We start from the raw sequence: 11,841 nt of genomic DNA, 5'->3' as shown, positions 1-11,841 counted from the left end.
ACCTTTATAAATCACGTTTCGGGCCCAGCTGAATTATTATGTTCAGTTCTGGGCACCACACTTTAGAAATATCCAGCATTTTTGCTTTAATGTCATATTTCCAGCCTTTTCCACTTTTTAATGTTATTAAATAAGGTGCTATTTGATTGCATTGCAGAGGGGGTGTGGGGCATATTTGCATCGCAGGGGGGCATGTGGGGTATATTTGATTGCATTGTAGGTGGGGTGTGGGGTATATTTGCACTGCGGGGGGTGCATGTGGGGCACAATTGATTGCATTGCGGGTGGTGTTTGGGTATATCTGTATTGCAGGGTGTGTTTGGGTATATTTGATTGCATTGCAGGCAGGGTGTGGGGTATATTTGCATTTCGGGGGGTGCATTTGGGGTATATTTGATTGCATTGCAGGGGGTGTGGGGTATATTTGATTGTATTGCATTTGTGTGGGTATACTTGGGAATCCCACTTGCAGGCGTTGCTTCTCTGGGGAATCCCCCGGGGGCTGTTGCGTGTGACGTCAGCGCATCCACGTTACGTCGATGTTGCGTATGACGTCAGAAGATGACGTTTCTTCACGACAGTCGCGGGGAGCCGGCTGTTTGTTTTGCGACCGGTTGCTAAGGCCGGCCGGGGGAGGAGGAGGAGGAGGAGGAGGAAGAAGAGGAAGGGTTGCGGGATTTACGGCCCAGGCGGAAAATGGCGGAGGGCGCGGATGGGGCGAGCGGCGAACAGCAGGACCGGGCCGAGGGGATGAAGGCCAAAGCCAACCAGTATTTCAAAGGTGAGGAGGGCCCTGAGCGTCCTTGAGTAACTGCCCCTCCACCTTGCCCCGGTCACCCCCCCCCCCCTCATCCTGGGTTAGCGACCGGGGCCCCTCAGCCGGCTCTGGATCCTCGTGTGTGAGGGGAGGAGGAAAGGGCCTGGTTGTCGATGCTGCCAAATAGTGAGCTGTTACTTACAATGGAGGAGGTTGGGTGCCAGATAGTGGGCTATTACTCGCCATGAGGGAGGTTAGGTGCCAAATAATGAGTAATTAATTACAATGGGAGAGGTTGGGTGCCACATAGTGAGCTATTAGGTACAATGGGGGTGGGGAGGTTGATTGCCACATAATGTGCTGTTAGTTATAGTGGGGAAGGTTGAGAGTCATATCAGTCTCGGGCTGCTCCAATTTCCTGTATACACCTATTGCAACCACTGCCTCACAAGGAGTGCGTGAGAAAAATGGTCTTAAATGGATAGGCAAGATGAGTTGAGATGTTAAACTGAAGCCTGGTTGAATGTTGTTGAACATTTAGTTGAATGTTAAAGATCCCAGGGCAATGTTTCAAAGAAGAGCAGGGGAGTTCTCCTGACTGACCTGGCCAATATTTATCCCTCAACTAATGTCACTTGTCAGATTATCTGGTCATTGCCGTTTGTGGGATCTTCCTGTGTGCAAATTGGATGCCATGTTTTCCTACATTATAACAGCGATTACACTTCAAAAGAACTAGAGATTTCTTGTTTGCAGTTTGAGTCTGATTAAACTAGAGAGAATCCATGTTCATTTACATAGAATTTTACCACTCCATCAAAGGCCGTTCGGCCCACATGGTCCATGCTGGTGTTTATGCTCCAGATGAGCTTACCCTACTTCATCGCACCCTATCAACATATTCTTCTATTTATTTTTCCCTCATGTACTTATCCAGCTTCCCCTTCAATGCATCTAATCTTATACTCCATGTGGTGGTGAGTTCCACATTCTAACCACTTTGGGTAAAGAAGATTCTTCTGGAATCCTTACTGGATTTATTAGCGATTGTCTTATATTTATGACCCCTCATTTTGGACAAGTGGGAACATATCGCTGCATATACCCTACCAAACCCCTCCATCATTTTAAAGAGCTGTAAAGCACTGCCCAACCTCCCCTCTCATAGTGGAAAGAGCCCCAGCCTGTTCAACCTTTCCTGATAGTTTTGATCTCTCAGTTCTGGTATCATCCTTGCAAATCCTTTTCCACCATCACACTTGGGATAGCAAGCAGTTTAGCGAGGAAGGTAGTGCTGTTAAGCGGTTGAAATAAGGAGAAGGGCAAAGCAAGTGGACATGAAGTATAATTCAGTTAAGAGTGCAGTGGCAAGATTGCTGAGAGCCCTTGCATAGAATCATAGATTGATAGGCTATTTGGCCCTTTGTGCCAGTGCGAGCTGTTTGTTAGAGCTAATTAGTCCCACTCCCACAACTCTTTCCCCATAGCCCTGTCAATTTTTTTCCTAAATTTGTTTTATAATGTAATTGTTGAATCTACTTCCAGAATTCTTTCAAGTGGTGCATTCCAGATCACAATATCTCACTATATGGGGGGGGAAAAAAAGTTTCCTCATGTTGCCTCTGGTTCTTTTGCGAATCGGCTTAAATCTGTGTCCTCTGGTTACTGACTCTTTTGCCACTGGAAGCAGTTTCTCTAACCATTTGGGATTTTGAACACCTCTATCAAATCTCCTCGTCACCTTCTTTGCCCAGAGGAGAGCAACCCCAGCTTCTTCCAATCTCGCCACGTAACTGCAGTTCCTCATCCCTGATACCATTCTGGTAAAACTCTTCTGGCTTGTTGAATAATGCGTGTTGAAGAGAATGTTGCGGGCTTCAATCTAATCAACATTCCATAGAGTAATGGCCTCCCATCAGTGACTATTGGGCTGTAGGAGGCATAATCAGAAGGCAAGCGAGGTAAAGTGATGGTGGGGCAAGCAGCCTCTGGAAAATTGAATATTATATTCAGATGAGTGCATCGCCATTACAGGTGACATGCATTTACATGTCTGCTTTCCTGATCTCGGCACATCCCAGGCTAATGAGCTACTTTCGAAGTGTAGTCAGTGTTGTTATGTAGGCAAAAGTGGCAACCAGTTTGAGCACAGCTAGTTCCCATGAACTAGCAAGATGAATGATCAGTTCATCGGTTCGTGGTGTTGGCCAGGATGCTGAAGGAATTCTGTACAAGTAGTGCAATGGGGATATTTCACATCCGACTTCCTGTTCAGGTGGATCCTTGTTTTAATGTCTCATTTAAAAGCTGACTACTTTGACAATACTGCACCCTGTGCTTGAGCAATAGGGCGTACAGGCAGGTAATTGGAGTTATAAAGTCATAGAGTTATACAGCACAGAAACAAGTCCTTCGGCCCATCATGTCTGTACCAGCCATCGAGTACCTAACTATTCTAGTCCCATTTTCCAGCACTTGGCTTGTAGCCTTGTCTGCTATGGCTTTTGAAGTGCTCATCTAAATACTACTTAAATGTTGTGAGGGTTCCTGCCTCTTTGTGGTACAGGGATTGGCCATGATCTGATTGCTCTTCCTGTCTTCCTATAATTATATGCTCAAATCCAGGAGACCGATTTGCATCCACAACCTTTTGAGTTAGAGGTGAGGATGCTGCACTGAACTTGTCTGTAGTGGTGTCCCTGGCTAGAACAAGCTGATTCTGTAGAGATACTATGGATTTTAATTGATAAAATCACTTAATTTCTACTCTGTGTGCTCCCTGAACAGTTTGTGCTACATTTGATGTGGAAACATAAATTAAAAGTAAGGGGTCTCCTGTCCCAATTCTGGGGTAATTCTGTCCCAGCACAGTAATGGATATTTTATTCCTAATTAGCCGCCAGTGACCCGGGCTTGGAATGGGCACGCAAGCACTGGCTGAGGGCAGGATTGAGCTGACCAGTGGTGCTGTCCACGGTGGTACAGCTAACAACTGCTCAAAAGTCGAGGCTTGCACAGCACAGGTGAGCAGCTCGGAAAGGTTGCTTTGTGTGTGATGTAGCCAAGTGAGAGACTGCACTTTCAGGAAAGGCTGGGAGAGAATTGAAGCAGGTTGGTTGGGAATGTGGGGTGGTATAGGCAGAGGGCTACCATTCTGAGGGTCCAGCTTAGGCTATTTACCCTGGGTTCTATCTTGCATTTCATGCAAACTATGTAAGAAGTGTTGGCTTTGAGCTGAAGATATTTTAACAGTGACTGTTTCCAATACAGTTACTGTGCACTGTGTTGGGCACCAGTTGTGTATAATCTCTGTTCAATGCTGCAAACTCTAGTTGGCTGTGTTACCTGTTATCAGTTTCTAATGACGGACTGTTCCCTTGTAGACAAGGATTACGACAATGCCATTAAGTATTATACACTGGCCATCGAGCTGAACTCGGAGAATGCTATTTATTATGGGAACCGTAGCTTAGCATACTTACGGACTGAATATTATGGATACGCCTTGTCGGATGCCACCAAGGCAGTGGACCTGGATAAGAAATACATTAAAGGATACTACAGGCGGGCGACAGCCAACATGGCACTTGGCAAGTTTAAAGCTGCGCTTAAAGACTACGATACGGTGAGTGGGAATCTCCTGATTTTGTTTTAACAAAGCATACGGCAGGAGGCCATTCAATGAGATCATGGCTGATCTGTGACCTAACTCCATATACCTGCCTTTGCCCCATATCCCTTAATACCTTTCAGAATTGACCCAACATCAACTTGAGTTTTATACCTGTATCTGTGCGATGACATTCACTCCTGCTGGGTCAATAACAAGCAGATTTCTAGTTTTGTGAATAAGAGTGCAAAATGTTGGAGATCAGAAACAGTAAGTGGGAGAAAATGCTGGAAACGTTCAGACGATCAGACAGCATCTGGAGAATGGACCGACCTGTTCATATTTGTGGCTTGAGGGCCCTTCATATGTGCAAAACGGGAGCTCAGTAAACCATAGAATCAGAAAAGGGGAAGCTGGGAGAGAAAAAGTATTAATGGATATGGAACCAAGGTAGGTGAATGAGTTAGGATGCAGATCCTCCATGAGGTTCTCATAGAATGCAGGAACAGTCTTGAGGGACTGGCTGACCTACTCCTGTGCCTGTGTTTCTAAGAGAGTCAGATAACCAAGTGTAATTGGAAAATGCCACACTTAGTCCAGGTCTTCCTCAGTCTGAGTTTTTTTTTTTCCTGTTTCTCACCTGTGCCCCAGTCATACCGAGACAAGGTGAGTGACATTGGGGTGGAGTGGAGGTCGCATAAGGTCCACTGGTTCCCAGAACATAAGGTTCCCAGAGCAGTTGCTGGTTAGTGCTCAGAGGCAGGAACCCTGTTGACATTCACTTTGCCAATACTGGGGCACTGAAGCCAATTATATCGTCCTTACTGCTGCTCTAGTCCTGATGAGCTCATGTCAGCGCAGGCTGTTGAACAAACCTGGACTGTTCACATCTTGTGTGGTGCAGCTAATCAGCAGCAGTGCCTTTAACATAGTACCAAGGTCCAAGGTGTTTCATTGGAGCATTATCAAACAAAGTTTGACACCGAGCCACATAAGGAGGTAAAACAAAGGTTTTGAGGAACAAGGTAGCAAGATGGAAAGGTTTAGGGAGGGAATTTGTTTTTCCTAGTGTCTGTTAGTTTTAAAATAGGAACATCTTTTAAGAAGACTGTTCCTGTTGTTTAAATCCAGGCCATTTAAATGGCAAAACCCAAAAACACCAGGATAGATCCAAGTGCCCTTCATTCTAAAAGTAGATGCTCCTGAGTTCAGATGATTTCTGAAGTCCATATTGGAAGGGAATTTATAACTTCCCTCAGTTTTTACTTGGGGAGGGGGGGTGTGGGTGGCATTGTTTCAAATCTTTATTTTCTAAAAGAGGAAGTATATTTGTTAGTTTGGCACTGTGGGTAGGACACTCGCCTCGGAACCAGAAGGCCATGGGTTCAAGCTTCACTGCAGGACTGGTGCACTAAATCTTGGGTGTGCTGAATTGTAAGAGGTCCCAGCTTTCAGGTGAGAGGTTAAGACAGACGCCTGGATGTAAAAGATCCTGTGGCGTTTTGTCAAAGCAGAGTGGGGGTGGCTCCCAGTGTCCTGGCCAGCATTTATCCTAAAACCAACATCACCCGCACAAATTAATTGGTCAGTTAGCTTGTTATTGTTTGTGGAATCTTGCTGTGCACACTGCATTTTCTTACATGAGTGACTGCCATTCATAAGCAATTCATTGTTTGTGAAGCGCTTTGGAAAATCCTCAGGCTGGGATACATGAATGCACAGTCCTTCCTCCTTTGTTATTTATTTGTTGTAACTGTGAGCCCTATGTTTGTTTTGTTCTTGGTTGTCTTTCTCTTCTCCTGAATATGTTAACTTGCTGGGATTCTGTTGCACAGAACCGGTCAATTGTTCATCTGCGATCCTATACAGTTGTTCGACTGTGGGGACCATCGTAACTGAGTTGACTTGCGTCTGCCCTCACCCCCTGCAGCTTCCAATGGGAATCACAGGGACACTGGCTAATAATTGGGCGGCGCAGTGGTTAGCACCGCAGCCTCAGCTCCAGCGACCCAGGTTCAATTCTGGGTACTGCCTGTGTGGAGTTTGCAAGTTCTCCCTGTGTCTGCGTGGGTTTCCTCCGGGTGCTCCGGTTTCCTCCCACAGCCAAAGACTTGCGGGTTGATAGGTAAATTGGCCATTATAAATTGTTCCTAGTCTAGGTAGGTGGTAGGGAAATATAAGGAAAGGTGGGGATGTGGTAGGAATATGGAATTAGTGTAGGATTAGTATCTTAATAGGTGGTTGATGGTCGGCACGGACCCGGTGGGCCGAAGGGCCTGTTTCAGTGCTGTATCTCTAAACTAAACTAAAAAAATTCCCTGGTCAGTCACACGCCTCAGTTAGCAACTGAATCTTCACAGGGGCCTGACTAGTTAAAGAGGAGAGAAAAATGTGTGGAACTTGAAGCCCTGAATACAAACAAAGCGTGGTGGGAGGGGAAGCGATTTGTAGGATGAGTTGCGGTTGGTATTTAGAAGTGTCGTGACTTCACGGTGTCCTAACAAGATGTCCTCCCGCTCAGCTACGCAAGCCTCTCTGCTCCACATCGAGAGAAGCCGAGCAATAAGACAGTCCTGTTATCGCACTGTGAGTTTCTTAAAAAGAAAAGGGATATGTAAGTCCAGGCATTTTCATGTTGACTGATGCCCAACATTGCTGTTTTGTACCGATTTTGTTTCTCGTATTCAGTGGAACGCCCTCCAACAAATTCTGTAAACGCTGGCAGAGATTTTAACAGTTGCTACAGCATGTAGTCAGATGCATGCACAGAACTGTCAGGGTATTTATAGTGAGGCTATACGGATGATGAATCTTCAGTAAAAGCTTAATAGAAAATCATTCCAGATACTGTCAGTTGTTATAAATACAAGTTGGGTGTATTTGTGACTTATTTTAGCAGCAGGCTTGTCAGTCCTATTCTACCCCACTTACAACCTCAGTGCCACAAAATTGCTGCTAACTCATCTCCTTCCTGACAGCTTTAGTTGTAAGGTGAGTTTCTTAATATATATTTGCTTTCTTGCATGCATTTGTGTACTTGTTGGCCTTGAGCGATTCTGGAATTCGCCAAGTGGTTCAAGGTTGCAGGTTTTTTTAGCTCCTAAACAGCGTATGCCAGCCTTGGTGTTTAATGGGGTGCTGTTCATTTCCAAGGGAGTCAGATAGTTTCCAATATCTGGCATTCAGTTGTGTTTCTGGACAGTCCAGACTGAGAGTGAGGTAGTTAGCCCCATTTTAAATAAATGTAAAAAAAAAAGTCCACCTGAAAAGTTGTCCCCAGAATGTCAGTAAAGTATAAGGGAGAGGTTTAGTCTGGAACAATTTGAGTTGTGTGCCAGGAGTGAAGTATTGTTGGTTATTGGTCTGTTGCTGGTGTTAGGAACCAGTTGAGATGGTTTAAGAGTCACGCACAAACCAGATCACACCTTGGGTTAAGCGTGATCACTCAGGAGTGTATTGATGCCAGTACGTGACATAAGCCTGTTGATAATGCTCAGATGTGAGTGAGCCACGCAGTCTTCTGCCTGGTCTTGTCTTTGATTTTCGGGCGCTGTACATACAGTTGGCCCAAGTCAGTTTAAACAAAAAAAATTACAGCTGATAAGTTTGTCACCTCTTCACTGCAAAGTCAGCTCCCTGATCCCTGAATTTCACCTGTGCTGTCTGCAGTCACGAGATGACAATAGGATCAACAGATTTGTGAGGAGAGGCAGGGGGCGGGGTAGGTGAGGAGGCAGGGGGTGTAAGCCCGTGACTTTGGAAGGAGCAGGCTTGATGGGCAGAATGGCCCTTCCTCACTCCAGACTTTGTTCTTGGGAGTGAGTGCATGGGTGGGTTGGGGTAGATGTCTTTCAGAGAAGGGTCAGTCTCTGCACAACGATCCCTGCACACGACTCAATGCAGTCGGATATAACGTTTATGCCTTTCTGTTCTATTGCAGGTGGTTAAAGTGAAGCCAAATGACAAAGATGCTAAAATGAAATACCAAGAATGCAACAAAATTGTCAAACAGAAAGCATTTGAGCGTGCAATAGCAAATGATGAGCTGAAGAGATCAGTGGTGGACTCTTTAGACATAGAGAGCATGAGTAAGTATCTGAGATGGTTGGCTTTAAAAATGGAGACTTCACATTTCACACTGGACCTGGGGTTGGATCCAGCTTGTACTCCATTTTCTCCCCGGCTCTTAGAATCAGAGAGTCATACAAACCAGAAACAGGCCCTTCGGCCCATTGTATCCATGCCGGCCATCAAGCATCTATCTATTCTAAGCCCGTTTTCCAGCACTTGGCCCGTAGCCTTGTATGCTATGGCGTTTCAAGTGCTCATCTAAATACTTAAATGTTGTGAGGGTTCCTGCCTCTACCACCCCTTCAGGCAGTGTGTTGCAGATTCCAACCACCTTCTGGGTGAAAAAATGTTTCCTCAAATCCCCCCTAAACCTCCTGCCCCTTACCTTAAATCTATGCCCCTGGTTATTGACACCTCTGCTAAGGGAAAACATTTCTTCCTATCTACCCTATCTATGCCCCTCATAATTTTGTATACCTCAATCAGGTCCCCCCTCAGCCTTCTCTGCTCTAAGGAAAACAACCCTAGCCTATCCAGTCTCTCTTCATAGCTGAAATGCTCCAGCCCAGGCAACAACCTGGTGAATCTCCTCTCCAGTGCAATCACATCCTTCCTGTAGTTTGGCGACCAGAACTGTACACAGTACTCCAGCTGTGGCTAACTAGCGTTTTATACAGTTCCATCATAACCTCCCTGCTCTTATATTCTATATCTTGGCTAATAAAGGCAAGTATCCCATATGCCTTCCTAACCACCTTATCTACCTGTGCTGCTGTCTTCAGTGATTTATGGATAAGTACACCAAGGTCCCTCTGACCTTCTGTACTTCCTAGGGTCCTACCATCCATTGTATATTCCCTTGCCTTGTTAGTCCTCCCAAAATGCATCACCTCACACTTCTCAGGATTAAATTCCATCTGCCACTGCTCTGCCCATCTTAAAAGCCCATCTATATCATCCTGTAATCTAAGGCTTTCCTCCTCACTATTTACGACACCACCAATTTTCATGTCATCTGCAAACTTACTGATCATACCTCCTATATTCACGTCTAAATCATTAATGTACACTACAAACGGCAAGGGTCCCAGCACCGATCACTGGTACACCACTGGTCACAGGCTTCCAATCGCAAAAACAACTCTCGACCATCACCACCTTCTGCCACTAACACAATTTTGGATCCAGTTTGCCATGCAGCACAAAAGGAGGCCATTCAGCCTATTGTGCTAATTCTGGCTCTTTGAAAGAGCTATCCAATTAGCCTCCACTCCACTGTCTCTTCCCCAAGGCATTGCCTTCAAGTATTTATCCAAATCCCTTTTGAAAGTTACTATTGAGTCTGCTTCCACTGCCCTTTCAGGCAGCGTGTTCCAGATCACAACTCACTGCGTAAAGAAAGTTCTCCTCCTTTCACCTCTTGTTCTTTTGCTGCTCTTCCTGAAAGCGCTGTCTTGCAAGTACCAGGAGCCCTCAGATAGCTCATCTGAGTTGTTGTTACTCTGATGTAAGTTTAGAGGAGAAGTTCTTTTTTTTTCTTTTGGACCTCCTTATCTCGAGAGACAATGGATACGCGCCTGGAGGTGGTCAGTGGTTTGTGAAGCAGCGCCTGGAGTGGCTAGAAAGGCCAATTCTAGAGTGAAAGGCTTTTCCACAGGTGCTGCAGAGAAATTTGTTTGTTGGGGCTGTTGCACAGTTGGCTCTCTCCTTGCGCCTCTGTCTTTTTTCCTGCCAACTACTAAGTCTCTTCGACTCGCCACATTTTAGCCCTGTCTTTATGGCTGCCCGCCAGCTCTGGCGAACGCTGGCAACTGACTCCCACGACTTGTGATCAATGTCACAGGATTTCATGTCGCGTTTGCAGACGTCTTTATAGCGGAGACATGGACGGCCGGTGGGTCTGATACCAGTGGCGAGCTCGCTGTACAATGTGTCTTTGGGGAACCTGCCATCTTCCATGCGGCTCACATGGCCAAGCCATCTCAAGCGCCGCTGACTCAGTAGTGTGTACAAGCTGGGGATGTTGGCCACCTCGAGGACTTCTGTGTTGGAGATACGGTCCTGCCACCTGATGCCAAGTATTCTCCGGAGGCAGCGAAGATGGAATGAATTGAGACGTCGCTCTTGGCTGGCATACGTTGTCCAGGCCTCGCTGCCATAGCGCAAGGTACTGAGGACACAGGCCTGATACACTCGGACTTTTGTGTTCCGTGTCAGTGCGCCATTTTCCCACACTTTCTTGGCCAGTCTGGACATAGCAGTGGAAGCCTTTCCCATGCGCTTGTTGATTTCTGCATCTAGAGACAGGTTACTGGTGATAGTTGAAGCCCAGGTAGGTTGAATCTTGAACTACTTCCAGAGCGTAGTCGCCAATATTGATGGATGGAGCATTTCTGACATCCTGCCCCATGATGTTTGTTTTCTTGAGGCTGATGGTTAGGCCAAATTCATTGCAGGCAGCCGCAAACCTGGTCGATGAGACTCTGCAGGCACTCTTCAGTGTGAGATGTTAAAGCAGCATCGTCAGCAAAGAGGGAGTTCCCTGATGAGGACTTTCCGTACTTTGGACTTCGCTCTTAGACGGGCAAGGTTGAACAACCTGCCCCCTGATCTTGTGAGGAGGAAAATTCCTTCTTCAGAGGACTTGAACGCATGTGAAACAGCAGGGAGAAGAAAATCCCAAAAAGTGTGGGTGCGAGAACACAGCCCTGTTTCACACCACTCAGGATAGGAAAGGCTCTGAGGAGGAGCCACCATGTTGAATTGTGCCTTCATATTGTCATGGAATGAGGTGATGATACTTAGTAGCTTTGGTGGGCATCCAATCTTTCTAGTAGTCTGAAGAGACCACGTCTGCTGACGAGGTCAAAGGCTTTGGTGAGATCAATGAAAGCAATGTAGAGGGGCATCTGTTGTTCACGGCATTTCTCCTGTATCTGACGAAGGGAGAACAGCATGTCAACGGTCGATCTCTCTGCACGAAAGCCACACTGTGCCTCAGGGTAGACGCGCTCGGCCAGCTTCGGAGCCTGTCAGAGCGACTCGAGCAAAGACTTTCCCCACTATGCTGAGCAGGGAGATTCCACGGTAGTTGTTGCAGTCACCGCGGTCACCTTTGTTTTTATAGAGGGTGATGATATTGGCATCGCGCATGTCCTGGGGTACTGCTCCCTCGTCCCAGCACAGGCAAAGCAGTTCATGTAGTGCTGAGAGTATAGCAGGCTTGGCACTCTTGATTATTTCAGGGGTAATGCTGTCCTTCCCAGGGGCTTTTTCCACTGCTAGAGAATCAATGGCATCACTGAGTTCTGATTTGGTTGGCTGTATGTCCAGCTCATCCATGACTGGTAGAGGCTGGGCTGCATCGAGGGCCGTCTCAGTGACAGCATTCTCCCTGGAGTAC

The 11,841-nt window shown here is 46.4% G+C and overlaps 1 protein-coding gene across 1 annotated transcript; it reads left to right on the top strand.

Annotated features, from left to right (window-relative positions):
• The first annotated feature begins 628 nt into the window (after positions 1-628).
• LOC137364929 (serine/threonine-protein phosphatase 5-like) lies at positions 629-9,944 on the top strand. The gene is made up of 4 exons (XM_068027804.1): positions 629-781; positions 4,141-4,382; positions 8,308-8,455; positions 9,802-9,944. The coding sequence occupies exons 1-4, from the start codon at positions 697-699 to the stop codon at positions 9,942-9,944; spliced, it is 618 nt and encodes a 205-aa protein (XP_067883905.1). The 5' UTR covers positions 629-696.
• Positions 9,945-11,841: the final 1,897 nt, after the last annotated feature.

The sequence above is a fragment of the Heterodontus francisci genome, unplaced genomic scaffold, assembly GCF_036365525.1.
Source record: "Heterodontus francisci isolate sHetFra1 unplaced genomic scaffold, sHetFra1.hap1 HAP1_SCAFFOLD_1519, whole genome shotgun sequence".
Classification (NCBI taxonomy): Eukaryota; Metazoa; Chordata; class Chondrichthyes; order Heterodontiformes; family Heterodontidae; genus Heterodontus; species Heterodontus francisci.
The sequence above is the reverse complement of the archived record's forward strand: the minus strand, read 5'-3'. Positions and strand labels throughout refer to the sequence as shown.

What these genes read in the sequence shown, in the direction of transcription:
- LOC137364929 (XM_068027804.1), top strand. Translation starts at nt 697, where the DNA reads ATGGCGGAGGGCGCGGATGGGGCGAGCGGCGAACAGCAGGACCGGGCC. An exon ending in AGCCAACCAGTATTTCAAAG is followed by an intron (nt 782 to 4,140) that starts GTGAGGAGGGCC and finishes GTTCCCTTGTAG; the next exon opens with ACAAGGATTACGACAATGCC. An exon ending in CGCTTAAAGACTACGATACG is followed by an intron (nt 4,383 to 8,307) that starts GTGAGTGGGAAT and finishes GTTCTATTGCAG; the next exon opens with GTGGTTAAAGTGAAGCCAAA.